A 20,938-nucleotide genomic window follows, 5' to 3' on the forward strand; every position below is an offset into this window, starting at 1 on the left:
CTTTGCTTGGGAACAGTGGGGCCTCCCTTGATCTGGGAGGAATCTGGAGCTTCTGACGCTGGTAGCTCCCTCATTTCCTGGCGCTGCAGAGTCGGCCCCCGCCCTCCCCTCCGCCCCCGTGCTGTGTTCTGGAGCTCTGTAGATGCGTTTGCTTCCCCAGCCACACCATGAGCTTCTGGAGGGTGGGGACTTTGGCCTCCTGAGTTCTAATCCCCCAGGCCTGCTATCGTTGGAATGTTTCCCCAAAAAAGCACAAGTTGGAAACTGAATTTCCAGTGGAACAGTGTTGGGTCGTGGGGCCTGATGAGAGGTGGTTAGGCCGTGAGGGCTCTGCCCTCATGAAAAAAAATTAGCTGGGCGTGGTGGCGGGTGCCTGTAATCCCAGTTACTCTGGAGGCTGAGGCAGGAGAATCGCTTGAAACCGGGAGGTGGAGGTTGCAGTGAGCCAAGATCGCGCCACTGCACTCCAGCCTGGGCAACAAGAGTGAAACTCCATCTCGAAAAAAATTAAAAAATTAAATAAAATAAATTTATTTCTGTTCTTTATTAATTACCCATCTCAGGTATTCTGTTACAGCAACACACCATTGACTCAGACAGAAAATTGGTATGGAGAACTGGGGCTGCTGCTGTCACAAACACCTGAATATGTGGAAGGGCTTTGGAACTGGGTGATGGGTTAAGCCTGGAAGAATTCGGAGGAGCAGGCTAGAAACCGCCAACATTGCCATAAAGGGAGCATTCGGAGGATTCTGGTGAGGGCTCAGAAGAGAACAGCTACAGGGAGAGTGGAAAACTTCTTAGAGATTGCTTAAGTGATAATGACCAGAATGCTGGCGGGAATGTGGACAGTAGAGTCTTCTGACAGGTCTCAGATGAAAATGAGAAACAAGGTATTAGATATTAGAGGAGGGGTCATCCTTGTTATTATATAAAGTGGCAACAAACTTGGCCCTATTGTGTCTATGCCTGATGATTTTATGAAAGGCAGAATTATTTTTCCTTTTTTTTTTTTTTGAGATAGGGTCTTGCTCCATTGCCCAGGCTGGAGTGCAGTGGTGTGATCATGGCTCACTGCATTCTCGACCTCCCTGGTTCAGGTGATCCTCCCACCTCAGCCTCCCGAGTAGCTGGGACTACAGGTACGCACCACCATGCCCAGCTAATTTTTGTATCGCTTTAGAGACTGGGGTCTCCCTATGTTGCCCAGGCTGGTCTCAAACGCCTGGGCTCAAACAATCCTCCCACCTAAGCCTCCCAAAGTGCTGTGATTATAAGAATGAGTCACCAAGCCCACCCGGAAGGCAGAATTGAAGAGCCTTGAACTGAAATCTCTAAGCAGCAAAGCATTGAAAGAGACATTTGGCTTCTTTTAACTGTGGACAGCAAAATTAGAGAAAAGAGAAAGGATTTTTTTTTTTTTTTTTTTTTGAGACAGAGTTTCGCTTTTGTTGCTCAGGCTGGAGTGCGATGGCGAGATCTCAGCTCATGGCAACCTCTGCCTCCCGGGTTCAAGCAATTCCCAGCCTCAGCCTCCCGAGTAGCTGGGATTACAGGCATGTGCCACCACGCCCGGCTAATTTTGTATTTTTAGTAGAGATGGGGTTTCTCCACGTTGGTCAGGCTGGTCTTGAACTCCTGACCTCAGGTGATCCGCCTGCCTCGGCCTCCCAAAGTGCTGTGATTACAGGCGTGAGCCACTGCACCCAGCCCGATTTTTTTTTTTTTTTTTTTGACAGGGTTTTGCTCTTGTCGCCCATGTTGGAGTGCAGTGGCATGATCTTGGCACACTGCAACCTCTGCCTCTTGAGTTCAAGCGATTCTCCTGCCTCAGCCTCCTGAGTAGCTGGGATTACAGGCATGTGCCACCACGCCAGGCTAATTTTTTGTATTTTTAGTATAGATGGTGTTTCTCCATGTTGGTCAGGCTGGTCTCGAACTCCCGACCTCAGGTGATCCACCTGCATCGGCCTCCCAAAGTGCTGGGATTACAGGCGTGAGCCACCCTGCCCAGCTGAAAAATGATTTAAAGATGAAATTATAATGAACAGGGAAGCCAAATGGGGAGCTTTGGAAAATTTGCAGCCTGGCCATATAAATTATGCATGAAAGGCATGTTTAGGAGAGCAAATCAAGGCTGTGGCCAAGCCGCCATTTTCGGGTTTTTTTTTTTTTTTTTGAGATGGGGTCTCACTCTGTCGCCCAGGCTGGAGTACAGTGGCATATTCTCGGGCCCTGCAACCTCCACCTCTTGGGTTCAAGCAATTCTCCTGCCTCAGCCTCCCGAGTAGCTGGGACTATAGGACCATGCCACCATGCCTGGCTAACTTTTTGTATTTTTAGTAGAGATGGGGTTTCACTATGTTAGCCAGGATGGTCTCCATCTCTTGACCTCGTGATCTGGTTGTCTCGGCCTCCCAGGCTGGCCCGGGTGCCGCTCGACTCACTGCTCTGGAAAGTACAACCTGTAAACCTTAGTGGCAACCATGTGCTGCTAATTCTGCAGGTGCAGATTGCAAGAGCAGCGGGGCCATGGCCTCCTCCACCAAGATTTCAAAGGATGTTACCTACAGCCTCGGGGCCCAGGCAGAGACTTTTTGTTGAGGTGGAGCCACTGCAGAGAACCCCTACCAGGGCAGTGCCTTGTGGAGATGGAGGACAGTGAGGCTGTCCCCAAGACAAGAACTGTAGGCTGGGCCCGGTGGCTCATGCCTGTAATCCCAACACTTTGGGCAGAAGAGGCAGGCCGATGGTGTGAGCTCACGAGTTTGAGACCAGCCTGGGCAGCATGGCAAAAGCTAGTCTCTACAAAAAAAATACAAAAAATTAGCTGGGCATGGTGGCAGGCACCTGTAATCCCAACTACTGAGGAGGCTGAGGTGGGAGAGGATTCCTTGAGCCTGGGAGGCAGAGGCTGCAGTGAGCCGTGCTCATGCCATTGCACTCTAGCCTAGGCAACGGGAGTGAAACCCTGCCTCAAAAAAAAAAAAAAAAAAGATTTAACGTTGTCTGCCTACTCAGCTTTGGATTTACTTAGGACCAGTTACTTCTTCTTTCTTTCCTGTTTTGCCCTTTTGGAATGGGAATGTCTAGCCTATGCCTGTATTTTGGAAGTAGATAACTTCTTTGATTTCACAGGCTTGTGGCTGGAGAGAATTGACCTCAGGATGAACGGTGCCTGCGTCTCACCCATCTCTGATTTAGGTGAGACTCTGAAGTCTCAACTTTTGAATTGGTGCTGGAGCAAGCTATGACTTTGGGGCTATTGGGATGGAATGTATTTTGAATGTGAGAAAGACATGAATTTGGAGCATGAATTCCAGGGATGAAATGCTAGGGTTTGAATACATTCCCCAAAACACATGTGTAGAAACTTGATCCCCAGTGCAGCAGTGTTAGGACATGGGGCCTAATGGGAAGTGTTCAGATCAACAGGCCTTTGCTCTCGGGAATAGTTTAATGCCATTTTTGAGTGAGTGGGTTTTTTATTGTGGGAGAGGGTTCATGATATAAGGGCGCGTTCAGTCCCCTTCTTTCTCTCTCTTTTTCTCTTCTTTGCACCTTTCATGAAGTGCAAAGTCTTACCAGATGCAGGCCCCTCTATTTTGGACTTTCAGCCTCCAGAGCAGTGAGAAATAAATTTCTGTTCTTTGTAAGTTACCCATATCAGGTATTCAGTTACATCAGCATATAACACACTAGTTCCCGTGGGGTGTTGCAAAAGTCACTTCTGGCTGGGTGTGGTGGCTTGTGCCTGTGATAGCATTTTGGGAGGCCAAGGCTGGGAGGATCACTTGAGTCCGAGAGTTTGAGACCATCCTGGGTAACATAGTGAGACAAGATCTTTACTAAAAATCAAAAAATTAGCTGGGAGTGATGATGTGCACCTGTAGTCTCAGCTACTCGGGAAGCTGAGGAGGGAGGATTGCTTGAGCCTGGGAGGTCGAGGTTGCCAGGAGCCATGATCACGCCACTGCACTCCAGCCTGGATGACAAAATGAGACCCCTTCTCAAAAATAAAAATAAAAAATAAAATGAAAAAGTTACTTCCTCTCTCGGGACCTCAGTCTCCACGTCTGTCAGATGGGAGCAATGTCTCCTGCCCTGGATGCCTCCTGAGGTTGTTCTGAGGGTCGAATAAGGCTGGCCCCAAAGGAACCATGACCAGCAGAGAGCTGACCTTGGAGGATAATGGCTGACACCACTGGAATTTCGTTTTGGGGCACTGATCCTGTGCTAGGCACCATCAGAAGTGACCAAGAGCAGAAAGCCCAGGCCATGCTGAGAGGGGGATGCAGCGGGGTGACATAAAATCCTGTTGCTGCGTCCCCAGCACCTGGGACAAAATGAGACTTGGGGGTATTGGAGATGACTCGAGGAACCTAGATGAACCTCAGGTGTCTGGGAGCTCCCAGACTGTCAGGAAGAATGACATTAACACCAAACTCTGCCCTGAGTTACCACTTTGTCCTCTAGGGACTGGGCACTGAAGCTTCCTGCAGCAGACAAAATTTGGGTCTGGATCTGAGCCAAAAGCCCCCTCATTTATAAATGGGGAAACATGACTTCACACTGATCCAAAAATAAAAAATAAAAAATAAAAATAAAAACAGGCTGGGCGCAGTGGCTCGTGCCTATAATCCCAGCACTTTGGGAGGCTGAGGCGGGTGGATCACCTGAGGTTGGGAGTTTGAGACCAGCCTAACCAACACGGAGAAACCCTGTCTCTACTAAAAATACAAAATCAGCCAGGCATGGTGGCGCATGCCTGTAATCCCAGCTACTCGGAGGCTGAGGCAGGAAAATCGCTTGAACCTGGGAGGCGGAGGTTGTGGTGAGCCGGGATTGCGTCATTGCACTCCAGCCTGGGCAACAAGAGTGAAACTCTTGTCTCAAAAAAAAAAAAAAAGGAAACTGAGGCCCTGAGAGGTCCAGGGGCTCTCAGGCAGCCAGAGGCAGCACCTGACCTGGCCTAGGCCCCCTTCCCCGGGAGCACAGATGCCAGGATGTGTGGATTGGCGCCCTTCTTGGGCTGCTGGGCCCCGTGGTCTGCTAATTAGTCACATCATTTTTGGCATCACACACAGCCTCGGGAACTGGAGAATGTCATTGTCAAAGTATTTTTGAATATTTGCCTTCTCAGCAAGAAGATGAGAAAGCTGTGAGGACACTCAGTCTTCCACGGGGTGGATACTAACAAAAATCACAAGCAGCTTGAGCTGGAAGGACCTGGGAGCCGGGAGAGATGCCGGAGGAGTCCCGCGCGCTGCCTGTCACAGCTGTGTGACTGCGAGACAGGGCTCTGGCCCCCTGGGCCTCAGTGTCCTCCCCTGGAAAATGGCTCATTCATTTCTCAGGTGTGCATGAAGTTGCTATGTGCCACGCACTGCTGTAGGCTCTGGGGAGCAAAACAGACAAAAATCTCTGCTCTCACAGGCTGCCATCCCCAGGGGGCCCATACCATAGAAATCAAATCAGATACACCAGGGGTGACACATAGAAGGGAGAGCCCAGGGGTGGGGCTGTCAGGGATGGCCTTGCTGAGAAGGTGACATGCGAGTGAGAATTTGAAGGGGGCAGGAGGGAGCCCAAGGGGTGTCAGGGGAAGAGCCATCCAGCACAGGGAGTGGCAGGCACAAAGGCCCTGCACTCGGGCAGGACTGGGTTGTTCCAGGAGCATCAGGGAGGCCAGGCGGGCTAGAGCAGGTGGTGACTCAGGGAGGCAACATGACAAGACTGGGTCACAAAAGGCCGCTGGAGGCCTGCTTGCTGCTTGTGGAGGGCCTTGTAAACTGCCGGAAAGCCTTTCTTTTCTTTCTATTTTTGTTGCTGTTGTTGTTGACAGGGTCTCCCTCTGTCTCCCAGGCTGGAGTGCAGTGGCTGGAGCTCGCTGTTACTTCAAACTCCTGGACTCAAGTGTGTGCCACCACGCTCTGCACCCAGGCTGGAGTGCAATGGCGCCACCTCTGCTCACTGCAACCTCTGCCTCCTGGGTTCAAGCGATTCTCCTGCCTCAGCCTCCTGAGTAGCTGGGATTAAAGCTGCCTGCCACCTGCACGGGTAATTTTTTTTGTATTTTTAGTAAAGGCAGGATTGCGCTATGTTGGCCAGGCTCATCTTGAGCCCCTGACCTCAGGTGATCCGCCCGCCTCCCAAAGTGCTGGGATTACAGGCGTGAGCTGCACCTGGCCTTAATTTTTAAATTTAATTTAAAATTTTTGTTGTTGTTGTTGTTGCAGAAATGGAGTCTCCCTATGTTGTCCAGACAGGTCTTGAACTCATAGCCTCAAGTGATTTGTCCGCCTCAGCCTCCCAAAGTACTGGACTTACAGGTGTGAGCCATGACACCCAGCCAAACCTATGGTTTTTTTTTGGTGGTGTTGTTTTTTTTTTTTTTTTTTTTTTTTTTTTGAGATGGAGTCTTGCTCTGTCGCCTGGACTGGAATTCAGTGGCGCAATATCTCGGCTCACTGCAACCTCCGCCTTTCAGGATCAAGCGATTCTCCTGTCTCTGCCTCCCGAGTAGCTGGGATTACAGGCGCATGCTGCCATGCCTGGCTAATTTTTTGTATCTTAGTAGAGACGGGGTTTTACCGTTGTTGCCCAGGCTGGTCTTCAACTCCTGAGCTCAGGCAATCCACCCGCCTCAGCCTCCCAAAGTGAGCCACTGCGCCCGACCAAGCCTATGTTTTTGTTCTGGGTGACGGTCTAGAGCAGGACCAGACGTGATATGGTTTCTGTATTAGCCGTATTCTTCTGTGCCCCATGCTTCAAAGATAGAAGCGAGGAGGCCAGGTGAGATGTGACTAGGCCTGCCCCATGGTGGGGACAGTGGGGGAACGAGAGAGGACTGGACTCCAGATGTGTCTGGAGGCAGAGTTGACATTGGGTGTGGAATTGTAAAAAATAATTTGTTGGCCGGGTGCAGTGGCTCACGCCTGTAATCCCACCACTTTGGGAGGCTGAGGCGGATGGATCACGGGGTCAGGAGATCGAGACCATCCTGGCTAACATGGTGAAACCCTGTCTCTACTAAAAATACAAAAAACAAGATTAGCCGGGTGTGGTGGCAGGCGCCTGTAGTCCCAGCTACTAGGGAGGCTGAGGCAGGAGAAATGCGTGAACCTGGGAGGCAGAGCTTGCAGTGAGCCGAGATTGCACCACTGCACTCCAGCCTGGGCGACAGAGCGAGACTCCATCTCAACAACAACAACAAAAATAACAATAATAATAATAATACATTTTTCTTTTTTTCTGTCCTCCCTGCCTCATCCCTGTAATTTATTTTATTTTACTTTATTATTTTTTTTTGAGACAGAGTTTCACTCTTGTTGCCCAGGCTGGAGTGCAATGGCATGATCTCGGCTCACCGCAACCTCTGCCTCCGGGGTTCAAGCAATTCTCTTGCCTCAGCCTCCCGAGTAGTTGGGATTACAGGCATGCGCCACCACGCCCGGCTAATTTTGTATTTTTAGTAGAGACAGGGTTTCTCCATGTTGAGGCTGGTCTCGAACTCCTGACCTCAGGTGATCCGCCCGCCTCGGCCTCCCAAAGTGCTGGGATTACGGGCGTGAGCCACTGTGCCCAGCCTATAATTTTTTTTTTTTTTTTAAGAGACAGGGTTGTCAGGCGCGGTGGCTCACGCCTGCAATCCCAGCACTTTGGGAGGCTGAGGCGGGTGGATCACGAGGTCAGGAGTTCAAGACCAGCCTGGTCAAGATGGTGAAACCCCAACTCTACTAAAAATACAATAATTAGTATTGTATTTTTACATACATTTTAGGGGTGAGGTGGCAGACCCCTGTAATCCCAACTACTCGGGAGGCTGAGGCAGGAGAATTGCTTGAACCCAGGGGGCGGAGGTTGCAGTGAGCCGAGATTGCACCACTGCACTCCAGCCTGGGTGACAGTGAGACTCCGTCTCAAAAAAAAAAAAAGAAAAAAGAGAGACAGGGTCTTGCTGTATTGCCCAGGCTGGAGTGCAGTGGCTATTCACAGGCACAATTCCGCTACTGATCAGCCTGGGAGTTTTGACCTGCTCCATTTCCGACCTGGGCTGGTTCACCCCTCCTTAAGCAACGTGGTGGTCCCCTGCTCCTGGGAAGTCACCATATTAATGCCAAAGTTAGTGCGGACACCCTCTCGGCATAGCGCACTACAGCCCAGAACTCCTGGGCTCAAGCGATCCTCTTGCCTCAGCCTCCCAAAGCTGCGTGAGCCATCATGCCTGGCCATTTAAATCATTTTCAAATGTACAATTCAGGGACATACAGTACATTCACGATGTTGCACAACCATCTCCACAGTGAAGTTCCAGCAGGAAACCCATGTCCATGAAGCAGGCACTCCCTTCTCCCCTCCGTGTGCTAGGCCAGTGCAGGGAGAGACATGATATGGGGCTGCCAGCAAGGCAGATGCTAGGGGAAGTTGAAGGAGATGGCTGGAGGAGAAGAGGGTCTTCGGCTATCCCCTGCGTCACTCCCTGGAGCTCCAAGATGTGTGCGCAGCAGAGGAGACTCTGAGACACATTCTCCTCTGGACCAGGCACTGCTGAACACTGGAGCAGTGCAAGCAGGACGGCAACACCAAGAGGTCCTGGGCGGGGTGGGGGTCTGGGGAGGGAGAGAGATACAAGAACCAAGAGTCCCAGGGCTGCAGCTGAGACAGGGCTGGTAATGAGGCACAGCCCCGGAAGGGGCAGGGGTGGGGACCTTCCATGGATGGGATGGTCAGAAGGCTCCTGGAGGAGGTGACATGTAGGTGGGGTAAGGCAGAGGAAGCCTGGGAAGATTGGGGGAAAGGTGTTCCCGGCCTAGAAACAGCCGAACGCCAGCAGGCCTCTCCGTGTCACACCCCTGCCTGCTAGGGCCATCCATCTCTCTGTCTGTCTGTTCCAGGGAGAGTTCCCCGGTTTGTCTTTTACTGAAAGATCCTGGAGGAGGGGAGGGCTAATTGTCGCTCTTATGCAAAGGCCCTGAGGCAGGTGCAGGGTGTGAAGGGGAGGGGAGACATGAGGCCAGGAGTCGAAGTGGAGGCTGGAGGCAGGGCCATGCCTCATGTGCCTGGGGCCAGCTGTGGAGTGTTTGGAATTTCATTCTTGGCCCACAGGAAATCCCAGTAGGGACCGGGGGGTGGGGGTAGGGGGTGGCGGGGGTTGTAAGCCAGGAAGGAAGTGACCCAGCCCTTGTTTCAAAGATGATCTCTGGCTGTCATGTGATTAGGGGATGACAGTTGGAAGGGTGTCGTGGTATCTAAGCTGGTAGAGGAAAGAGTACGGCCCAGGTATCCCACCTCCCAGGGCACCCTCGTGTCACTCTCGACTGGCCCAGTACTTGCAGTGTCCTGGGGAAAAGCCCCATGTGTCTCTCATCTGTGAACGAGAGGTGAATGGAGGCCCATCTAGCTGGGCCAGGCCTGACCATCCGCAGGACTGAATGCCAGCAAGCCTTTCCACGTCCCACCCCTGCCCACTAGGGCCATCCGTCTCTGTCTGTCTGTCCCAGGGAGAGTTCCCTGGTTTGTCTTTTACTGAAAGATCCTGGGGGAGGGGAGGGCTAGTTGTCACTCTTGTGGACAAGGGGTAGGTCCTCAGCCAGGAAACCTTTCTTTTTTTTTTTTGAGATGGAGTCTTGCTCTGTCCGCCAGGCTGGAGTACAGTGGCACGATCTAGGCTCATTGCAACCTCCCCCTCTCGGGTTCAAGCGATTCTCCTGCCTCAGCCTCCTGAGTAGCTGGGAAGACAGGCGCCCACCATCACGCCTGGCTAACTTTTGTATTTTTAGTAGAGATGGGGCTTTACCATGTTGGCCAGGCTGATCCCGAACTCCTGACCTCAAGTGATCCGCCCGACTCGGCCTCCCAAAATGCTAGGATTACAGGTGTGAGCCACTGTGCCCAGCCCAGGAAACCACTCTTGGAAGGCAGTTTCTAGACAGAGAAAAGAACACCCTTTTCTCTGAGGGTCTAAATGTTGGTGTAGCCGGTGTCTGTCTGCTGCGAGGCAGCTGGGAAGCCAGTGCTCTGCTCATTATCTATATCCCTGCCAATATATCTCCACTCTTACTGGGGTCTGGTTTAAATGTCCCAGCCTGACCCCAAGACAAAGTCAGCAGTGGTGACTGAAGCAGCCCTTGCTGCGTGGCAGGCTCTGTGCTGAGCACGGGATTCCAGACACACAAGAGTGAGACCCTATCTTGCAGAGCTTACAATTCGGGGTGGGGGCAGGGGGGAGGGAAACACAAGTAGTCCTAAGCATGGCTCATGACAGCTGTCATCAGTGCCAGGAGTGGGGACACCAGGGCCTGGGACAGGGGGCTGAGGCGGTCAGGAGGTTCAGAAGGGCTCCTGGAGGAGGGGGCCTGCAAGCTGAGCTGTGAAGGCCAAGGGGCATGATCTGGGTCGCGTGGCCTGGTGGGAGCCTCACCCCTGGGCAATCCTGGGAAGAGAGGTCCCAAAAGTGGGGAATCTTGAGGCCAGCTTAGGCAGGAGGCCCTCTCCTCTCCTGGGCAGAGACCTGCTTCAGCCTAGGTCTGAGCTCTGCCCGAGCTGGTCTTCCCACATGCCTGCGGCCCCTTGAAGGAGGCCTCACACTGGTCCCAGGCCTGCTGCTGCCGTCCGCCCATGCCTCACGGGAAGCTTCTTAGACAGAGTGAAAAGCATTCCTAAGGGAATGTAAAGAAAGGGTGGGGCGGCTGGGCAGGAAAGGGCCTGGCCCACACTTCCCCTCGATAATCTTATCGCGATGACAAGCTCCCAGCCTGGCCTCCATTTGTTCATCTGGACCGGGAGGGTGCCCTGGCTGCAAGGCTGGAGTTAGGATTGACATAATCGTAAAGTGTGGACGTGACCCACCAGGAGCATGGGGATGAGGACTCCTCGGGGTGGCCTTATGGGAACGGGGTGGGGCACCCACACTGGCCTTGGCACCCTAGCAAAGGTGTGGGTGTGGGTGTGGAAAGCCAGGCCTGAAGTCTCAAGGCCTGGCAGGGAGGCCATCTCCTCCAACACCCTGGCAAATGAAGGATGCAAAGGAAACGAAATCTACAGAAACGCGGAGACCCTGAATGATGTGTTCTTCTGTGTCTTCTTCCTCCTCATTCTTTCTGTTATCTAATTATCTCTATTTTCCAAACAGCTTCCTTGAGATATAATTCATAGTACATGCCATACAATTCACCCATTGGAAGTGTCCGATACAGCAGTTTTAGTATATCCAGAGTCATGCAACCATCACCACAATCAATGTTAGAACATCTCGCCGGGTGAAGTGGCTCACGGTTGTAATCCCATCGCTTTGGGAAGCTGAGGGAGGTGAATCACGAGGTCAAGAGATCGAGACCATCCTGACCAACATGGTGAAACCCTGTCTCTACAAAAAATTAGCTGGGCATGGTGGTGCGCACCTGTGTTCCCAGCTACTTGAGAGACTGAGGCAGGAGGATCGCCTGAACCCAGGAAGTGGAGGTTGCAGTGAGTCGAGATCGCACTCTGAGATCGCGCCACTGTACCCCAGCCTGGCGACAGAGTGAGACTCCGTCTCATACAAACAAAAAAACAAAAACCAACAACAAAAAGAACATCTCATTACCTCAGAAAGAAACCCTGTACCCATTTGCAGTCACTCCACATTCCTCTCTCCCTCAGCAACCAACAATCTGCTTTCTGCCTGTTGTGGACATTTCATAGAAATGGAATCATACACTATGTGGTCTTTTGTGACTAGCTTCTTCATTTAACCTGTTCAGGATTCATCCATGTTGTAGCATCCTTTTTATGGCTGACCCATATTCCAGTGTGGATAGACCACACTTTGTTTAAACATTCATCAGATGAGGGACATTAAGTATGAATAATACTGCTATGAACATTTGCCCACAAGTTTTTGTGTGGACATATGTTTTCAGTTGTTTTGGGTATATATCTCTGAGTGGGATTTCTGGGTCAAATGGCAACTCTATGTTTAACTTCCTGAGAAACTGCCAGACTATTTTCCAAAGCAGCTGCACCATTTTACATTCCCACCAGCAGTGGCTTCCAGCACTTGTTACTGTATCTTTTTGATGAGTGCTATCCTGGTGGGCAAGAAGTGGCATCTCTTTGTGGTTTTTTCATTTCCCTGACGGCTAACATTGAGCATCTTTGCATGAGTTTCTTGGCTTTTTTTTTTTTTTTTTTTGAGACAGGAGTCTCGCTCTGTTGTCCAGGCTGCAATGGGGGCGATATTGGCTCACTGCAACCTCTGCCTCCCAGGTTCAAGTGATGCTCCTGCCTCAGCCTCCAGGTAGCTGGGATTACAGGCACCCACGACCGCGCCTGGCTAATCTTTTTTTTTTTTTTTTTTTTTGAGACGGAGTCTCACTCTGTTGCCAGGCTAGAGTGCCGTGGCGTGATCTCCGCTCACTGCAACTTCCGACTACCTGGTTCAAGAGATTATCCTGCCTCAGCCACCCCATAGCTGGGATTACAGGAATGCACCACCATACCCAGCTAATGTTTGTATTTTTAGTAGAGATGGGGTTCACCATGTTGGCCAGGATGGCCTTGATCTTCTGACCTCGTGATCTGCCCGCTTTGGCCTCCCAAAGTGCTGGGATTACAGGTGTAAGCCACCGCATCCAGCCACAGCTAATCTTTTTTTTGTTTGTTTTTTTGAGACGGAGTTTTTGCTCTTGTCGCCCAGGCTGGAGTGAAATGGCGTAATCTCTGCTCACTGCAACCTCCGCCTCCTGTATTCATGTGATTCTCCTGCCTCAGCCTCCCGAGTAGCTGGGATTACAGGCGCCCGCCACCATCTGCAGCAAAATTTATATCTGTAGGAGAGACGGGGTTTCTCCATGTTGGTCAGGCTGGTCTCGAACTCCTGACCTCAGGTGATCCGCCTGCCTTGGCCTCCCAAAGTGCTGGGATTACAGGCGTGAGCCACCACGCCCAGCTATTTTTTTTGTATTTTTAATAGAGAAGGGGTTTCACCATGTTGGTCAGGCTGGTCTTGAACTGCTGACATCAGGTGATCCATCCTCCTCGGCCTCCCAAAGTGTTGGGATTACAGGCATGAGCCACTGCGCCCAGCCTTTTTTGTATTTTCAGTAGAGACGGGGTTTCATCATGTTAGCCAGGCTCATCTCCAACTCCTGACCTCAAGTGATCCCCCTCGCCTCAGCCTCCCAAAGTGCTGAAATTACAGGTGTGAGCCACCATGCCTGATCCTTCTTGGCCATTTGTATCTTTTCTTTGAAGAAATGTCTATTCAGACATTTTACCCCTTTAAAAATCAGGTTATTTATCTTTTTATTATTACTTCGAGATGGAGTCTCACTCTGTTGGCCAGGCTGGGGTGCATAGGTGCCATCAGAGCTCACTGCAGTTTCCAATGCTTGGCCTCAAGTGATCCTCCCACCTTAGCCTCCCAAAGTGCTGGGATTACAGGTTTGAGTCACCACATCCAACCTCCTGTTTTTTTTTTTTTTTGAGATGGAGTCTTGCTCTTGCTCCAGGCTGGAGTGCAATGGCACGACCTTGGCTCACTGCAACCTCCGCCTTCTGGGTTCAAGTTATTCTCCTGCCTCAGCCTCCCGAGTAGCTGGGATTACAGGTGCTTGCCACCACACCCAGCTAATTTTTTTGTACTTTTAGTAGAGACAGAGTTTCACCATGTTGGCCAGGATGGTCTCAATCTCTCGACCTCATGATCTGCCTGCCTTTGCCTCCCAAAGTGCTGGGATTACAGGCGTGAGCCACCACACTGGCCAGGTTTAATGTCTCTTATCAGACATATGATTTTCAAATATCCTGTCTCATTATGTGGATTGTCTTTGCAATTTTTAAATGGCATAATTTGCAGGACAAGTTTTAATTTTTTGTACTTAGTAGAGACGGGGTTTCACCATGTTGGTTAGGCTGGTCTCGAACTCCCGACCTCAGGTGATCCATCCGCTTCAGCCTCTCAAAGTGCTGGGATTACAGGCGTGAGCCACCATGCTCACCCAGACAAGTTTTAATTTTTATGAATTCCAATTTTTCTCTTGTTCCTTATCCTTTTGGCATCGTAATCAAGAAGACTTTGCCTACCTCATGGTCACAGAGATTTAGGTTTTCATCTGACAGTTTTATAGTTTTACAATTAGGTCTATGATTTACTTGCTTAGTTATTAACATATTAAGTAACAAGTTCTAGCGGTGGGTCTAATAACTTCTGTGATTTTGGAGATGAGTATACATGCTATTTTGAGGCTGGGCGCGGAGGCTCATGCCTGTAATCCCAGCCCTTTGGGAGGCCAAGGTGGGCGGATCACGACGTCAGGAGTTCGACACCAGTCTGGCCAACATGGTGAAACCCCATCTCTACGAAAAATACAAAAATTAGCTGGGCGTGGTGGTGCGTGCCTGTAATCCCAGCTACTCAGAGCCTGAGGGAGGAAAATAGTTGGAACCCGTGAGGTTGCACTGAGCTGAGATCATGCCACTGCACTCCAGCCTGGGCGACAGAACAAGACTCTGTCTCAAAAAATAAAATAAAATAAAAATAAAATAAATAAATAAATGCTATTTTGAGATATTTCCAGTGACTGCAATGTGTTGAGATGGAATATCACCTACATTCATAAGTGAAGAAAATGCTGGATTTTGGTTAAAGGTTGATTTTTTTTGAGACAGGGGTCTTGCTGGAGGCCTAAAGTACCTGGGATTATAAGTGAGTGCCGCCGCACCTGGTGTTAAAGGTTAATTTAAATAAAGATGGATTTACCAGCTCTGGTTCATGGTCTCCAGAATTCTATCCATGGATTCCAGGTTCAGAACTCTTAGGATGGCTAAAATTCCAGCCTGAAGTCTCAGTTTTCCAATAGTCCTTTGGGGGCTTGAAACCTCCCAGGAATGGCTTTAGGGTGTTTTCCTGACACTTCCCAGCCCTGGCCCATACCCTGCCCTCTGCCTGGCTCCATTCTTGGGAAAGGAATTCCTTGCCAAACAGAATTTTCTAACAAGCCCAAATCTAGTAATAATAATAATTAGCAGCAGGAAGAACTATAAACACTGGGGTAGGAAAGCCTGTACCTGTCTCTCCTTTTCCTGATCCCTTCCCTTCATTCCTGAACTGAAGGAGACGGAGCCCCTTTGGGCTTTGATGACTCCATCACTGGGGTATGTTCATTTGATGGTTGATTTTGCTGTACCAGGTACTTCCTTTCCCATTTTCTAATCATTTTATAACACATGCTGACTCTTTTCCCTTCCCTTCTCCTTTTCTGGGAAAATACAATGAATACAAAATTATAAACACTGTATGTTTAGCATCAGACCAAGCATTTTGCAGACACCCTTGCCCCTGGCCGTCCCAGAATCCCTGGGGCAACTCTGGCCTTGGTTAAGAGGCTCCATAGCTCCTGGCTTAGCTGTTCCCCGGCTCCTCCCCTCATATCATGCCTGATCCTAGGAAGATATTTCACTTCTGGGTGCCTCAGCTTTCTCATCTATAAGGGTGGGGGATGAGATGGTCATGGTCATAGTTTTTGTTTTTTTTTAGGGTGGGGGGACGAGATGGTCATAGGGTCATAGTTTTTGTTTTTGTTTTTGTTTTATACAGACGGGATCTCGCTATGTCACCGGGAGCCACGGCTCAAGCCTGTAATCCCAGCACTTTGGGAGTCTGAGGCGGGCGGATCACGAGGCCAGGAGTTCAAGACCAGCCTGGCCAATACGGTGAAACCCCGTCTCTACTAAAAATACAAAAATTAGCCGGGTGTAGTGGCGGGTGCCTGTAATCCTAGCTACTCGGGAGGCTGAGGCAGAGATTGCAGTGAGCCGAGATCGTGCCACTGGACTCCAGCCTGGGCGACAGAGTGAGACTCTGGCTAAAAAAAAATTAATGAAAGGAAAAAGGCAAGGAGGAATCCCAACGATGACAGGTTGAAAGCTGCAGAGGAGACTGATGGGGAGTGACCTGTGAGGTAGCAGGACCAGGTGAACTGGAATCCCCAGGTCCAGACAAGTGAGGGTTTCCAGGAGGAGGAGTGGTCGACTCAGCTGCTGCTGAGAAGCTCAGCGAGACCAAGAAGTGACCCCCGGATTGGGCAGCGGAGAGGTTGTAGGTTACCTTAGCAGCAGTTAAGGGGTGGGGACACAGCCCTGCTGGGTGGGGTGATGAGAGGCTGGGACGGGAAGGGGTGGAGGAGGTGAGTGTAAGGAAGTCTACAGAAATGTCTTAGGGGAGGGAGAAATGGCCAGAGGCAGGAGAGGGTTTGGGGGCAGGAGTCGGTCCAGAGTGAGGCTGATGGCACAGAAAAGCCTCGAGGGGAGGGCAGCGGGAGGGGGTCCTAGGCCTGAGGAGGACGTGAGTACCCGACAGGGAAGTTTGTCTGTTTGGGTACTGGGAGAGAAGAAAGATCCTGAAGGCTTTCGTTTTTCTCTGAAGAATGAGGTAAGGCCACGGGCTAGGAGCCCAGGCAGAAGGGGCTGTGGGAGGTGTAAGGAGAGGGGAGCAGGCATGAGGTCTCACTTTCAGAGTGGGAGTCTCACCGAAAAACATGATAGGGCTGCCGGCTTTGTGGATGCGTTAGAAGTGTGGGATCACAAATTCCCAATCCCAGGGCTGTGTGTGGAGCCCTCTCCCCAAGCGATGGGAAGGCGAGTGTCCTTAACGTTGGGGTTCCCTATGCTGGAAGGATGGACTCTATTACAGTCCATCGGGCCAGGAGGTAGGTACTGTTTTCTGTATTTTACGGTTGGTAAATCTGAGAGCTTCAGGCCAATACAGTATCCGTGTAGCATTAGGGTCAGACAAAATAGAACAGGGCCCGGCACATATTAAGTGTTAATATTCGTTGGAAAAAAAAAAAAAAAAAAAAAGAATGCTTGTGAAGTCCACTGCTGCGCCCCTACTGGTAGCCCGGCCTGGCCTCAGCCTTGGGGGCTGGTGGGTGGAGAGGGCGGCCTTGTGTGCTCTGCTATCCCTATTGCCTTAATGACCCAGTATCACCTTTGTGCCCTTGTAGGTTGATCCTTCTAGTCTCGTGGCAGAACTTTGTAGACACCAAGCGAGCGGGGCAGCGTGTTCTGGACCTCATTCCTCACACAGGGCTCACCTCCGGATGAGTCAGAGGCCTTAGCCAGTGGCCCAGCCCCGGAATGCCACCCCGGTTCTGTACCCTGCCCAGGCCAGCTGACAGGGTGTATCGGGGCACACACCTGCAGCATCCAGGGCACTCCAAGGAGAGGGACGTACTTTTGAGGAGAGTCTAAGAGCTGCGACCCTGAACTTGGTGGGGGAAGGGCTTCTATACCAGGAGGGCTCCCAGCCCTGTTTCTTAAAGGCCATTTAGGCAGAAGTGAACGTGGTCTCTTCAATAAAGTTAATAATGGTTCATGCTGCAGAAAATGTTCAAGACAAAACCCTGCTTATTTACTCAGGCTTTAAAACCATAAAACTCCCAAATTCTCCCTGTAGCTATTTATATCCAGAGCTAGTCCCCAAATTAAGCTCAGGTTTGAAGTAACTTAAAAGAAAAATAGCCATCCCAGCTTTAAAAAGATTTTCCGTATAGACCTTCACTGGTCTAATTACGAAGGGCGCGTAGTTTCAGGGTTGGCTGGGGGTAGGGCACCGGGACCTCCAAGGCAGTTACACTCCTCAGCCTCCTAACAGCTGTACGGCTGCCCGGTGGTCCCTCTCCAAGGCAGCGGCTCTCAGGCTAGCCTCAGCCGACCCCACCCGCCCGCACCCCGTGTTCTCCCTCGTGGGGGTGCCGGGGGGAGTAGGGAGGCGGGGCGGGCGGCAGAGCCGGAAAAGTGGCTGCCCTCGCCCCGAAGGAAGTTGACCCTCCTCCCGTGCCGAGAGCTTGGGATGAAAATAGCTTCTTCCTCTTTACCCTTCCTGGACCCCCGCCCCAGGACGACTGGGCCCCTTCATTCATCTTTCAGCGGCCACCCAGGCGGCTTGGGCGTCCCCACGCCGGGACTCTGTGCCCCGGGGGCCCACGGGGACCCTCCCTTGGGCCTCTGAAGCCGCGGGGCACCCCGCACCCAAGCCACCCCGGGGGCCCCGGCCTCCCCCACCCAATTAGCGGGCAGCACCGCAGACCCGAGCCCCCACGCGGCTCGCGCCAGGGGAGGCGGCCGCCTGGGAAGCCCGTCCCCCGCGCCGCGGCCCCCGCCCCCGCCAGCCCCGCGTCCCCTGGGAAAGGCGGGGGCGCAGCGAGTTTCCCCCAATTAGTTTCCTCTTTGTATGGAGTCTTAGCGCGCCCGTACTCCTCCGCGCAGCGGAAAGTAGTCCCGGCCGGGCGCTCCGCGGCTTCCCAGCGCCAGACACACTTTACTTTGAGAAGTCGACGGGACTCTCAGCGGGGTCCTTCGGAGGGGGGCCAGAGGCCGCGGGAGGCGTGCGCGGGCAGCAGGGGCAGGGGCCGCGGCCAAGGGTAGGGGGCGGGGAGGGCCGCGAACTCCTCGCCGCTGCCTGGAGAGATGGATCATGGGGCGTAGGGAGACGGCAAACCTCAAACCACGTACGGCGGGCGATACGCGTCAACCGAACCTCGCCAACGGAAGCCCGGAGCCGCCCCTCCCCGCTCCCCCGCCCCGCCGCCCCGGACGGACGGGCGCGCGGAGCCAACCCCGTTGCCGCTGGCTGTCCAAATCCCACCAGAGCCAATGGGAGCGCGAGGGGGGCGGAGCCATCTCGCGTCTGTTGGGCTGCGCGCCCCCCTCCCCCGGCGCCCCTGCAGGCCCCGCCCCTGCCTCCTCCCCTCTCCGCTCGCTGCTCCCGGAGTAGTTGGTGCCAGTGAAGTGAGGGCGGCGATGAGAGCGAAAGTTGCGCTCGGCTCGTCGCTGGGGGCTTGAAGCGGCTCCGCGCTCTGCCCGTTTGGGCCTCCCCCGACTCGGACTCGCGCCCGTGGGCTCCCGCCGCGCCCGCCCGGCCCCGCGCCGGCCCCGCGCCCCCTCCCCCGTCTCGGCGCCCCCTCCTCAGGAGCCGCGGGTCCCCGCCACTTTCGCACGGCCCCGGCCCCCGCCGATGCCGGCCATGGTGGAGAAGGGCCCCGAGGTCTCAGGGAAGCGGAGAGGGAGGAACAACGCGGCCGCCTCCGCCTCCGCCGCCGCCGCCGCCTCGGCCGCCTGCGCCTCGCCAGCCGCCGCTGCCGCCTCGGGCGCCGCCGCCTCCTCAGCCTCGGCCGCCGCCGCCTCAGCCGCCGCCGCCCCCAATAATGGCCAGAATAAAAGTTTGGCGGCGGCGGCGCCCAATGGCAACAGCAGCAGCAACTCCTGGGAGGAAGGCAGCTCGGGCTCGTCCAGCGACGAGGAGCACGGTAGGTGGCAGCCGCCCCCGCGGCCCCGGGCCCCGCGCCCCGCGCCGCGCTGACCGCCGTGTTCTGCTTCCCCCGCAGGTGGCGGTGGCATGAGGGTCGGACCCCAGTACCAGGCGGTGGTGCCCGACTTCGACCCCGGTGAGTAGCGGCCCCGGCCGGCCGGCGGCGGGGATGAGCAGGAGCCCCGGGTCCCCGGCGAGCCCGAGGGGGCGGGAGCCCGCCGACAACTTTCTTTTTGTGTGTGCGTTCGCCCTGCCGTCCGTGGGGAGAACAGCAGGGCGAGGACGAGGAGGCGCACACGCACACGAGTGTTCTGCAAACGTGCCTCTGCACCCGGGGGAGGCCAGGTCGCCCCCAGCAGGGCCGGCGCCGCTGCCCCCTTGCGCCTCCGAGGACTGCGGGTGGCGTCGGAGGTGGCCACACCTGGCCTGGGGGCGCTGGGGGTCCCTGCGTCCAGGTGAGCTGCGCCTCGGCCAGGGGGAAGGGTGGCAGTGCCGGAGAGTTAGCGTCCTGCGAGCGCCCCGGACTTAGGAGGTCCCCAGAGACCCCTTTCTCGGAACCCTTCCCAAAGGCTGCTCCCCACGCCTTTGCTCCTTCTCTCAGCCTCTGGGCTCTTGCTGGCTCCTGACTCCCCTCCCATCCAGAAGGCGAGTAGAAGAACGACCCCCCAAAACCAGTCAATAAAAGAAGTGTGTTTTCCAGAGGGCGCCTGCCTGGGGAAGAGAGTCTCGCGTGTGGCAGTTTGATTTTAGGACCTATTTGTAAATGTGTGTATTTCCTTTTTTTTGGAGGAAGAGATTGTGAAATTGAGAAGCATCAGAAGCTTTAGCCTAACAAATGCTTTTCACCTACAAGAAAGCCCTACACCCTACAATGGAACACTTAGTTCCCTGGCTGCTATTCTGTGTAGAAGCAAATTTAAAGTGGTACAAGAAAAAAAATCCAATCAGACAAAGGAATTCGTCAGATTTTAATGCATGAGATTCTAGCCAGTGTCTGTATGAGACTGTCTTTAAAGGTTGTTGGTATGGAAGATGTTTGAAAGAACGTAGGATTTATTTCAGAAATAAAATTCAAAAGAGCATCTTGTAAAGCTGGAGTTAACAATCGTCCCTGGTTGGAGGGCTTTAGAGCTGGGGTTCTCTATGTGGGTTATACCACTAGTTTATTTGAAAAGATAAACGCATACATGTTTTTTCCTTGGAAACAAGACTGCAGAAAATTGCAATGATCTAGTCCTTGAAAAAGGCGATTGCTCTCAAGCTGTTATTAAGGTACTAAACTGCACTTTGAAGTGAAAATACATAGAGGTCCTAGGTGAGCTCTTGGACACTCTGGAAATAAATGACTTCCTAAATTGGCCTTCTAAGTTTTGATTTGTTGACGTAAATCTGTTAAATTTATTTGTCTAATACTCGCGTTTGTGTTTCTTTTAAGTCCATGTTAGTGTTTTTGATAGTTTCCTCTTCTCCCCAATTCTTTTTTTTTTTTTTTTTTTTTTTGGTAGTCACTTCTCGTTTATGAGTGACAGGATAGAAGTAGGTGGCCAGGCTATTTCTCTTGTATGCTTGGCTCCTCCGTTCCTTGGTTGGCCACCAGGGGAAGCATACTGTTTTTTGGTTACAGTTGACCCTGTCTTCATTTTG

General features: G+C 52.7%; 1 protein-coding gene across 1 annotated transcript in view; it reads left to right on the forward strand.

Moving 5' to 3' along the window:
* Positions 1-18,733: 18,733 nt before the first annotated feature.
* Positions 18,734-20,938, forward strand: part of RCOR1 (REST corepressor 1) — a 137,036-nt gene continuing 134,831 nt past the window's right edge. The window contains exons 1-2 of the mRNA XM_055361605.2: positions 18,734-19,292; positions 19,371-19,430. Coding sequence (XP_055217580.1) covers positions 19,001-19,292; positions 19,371-19,430 — 352 coding nt within the window. The 5' untranslated portion in view covers positions 18,734-19,000. The remainder of the gene's footprint in view (positions 19,293-19,370; positions 19,431-20,938) is intronic.

Source organism: Gorilla gorilla, chromosome 15 (assembly GCF_029281585.2).
Source record: "Gorilla gorilla gorilla isolate KB3781 chromosome 15, NHGRI_mGorGor1-v2.1_pri, whole genome shotgun sequence".
Taxonomy (NCBI): domain Eukaryota; kingdom Metazoa; phylum Chordata; class Mammalia; order Primates; family Hominidae; genus Gorilla; species Gorilla gorilla.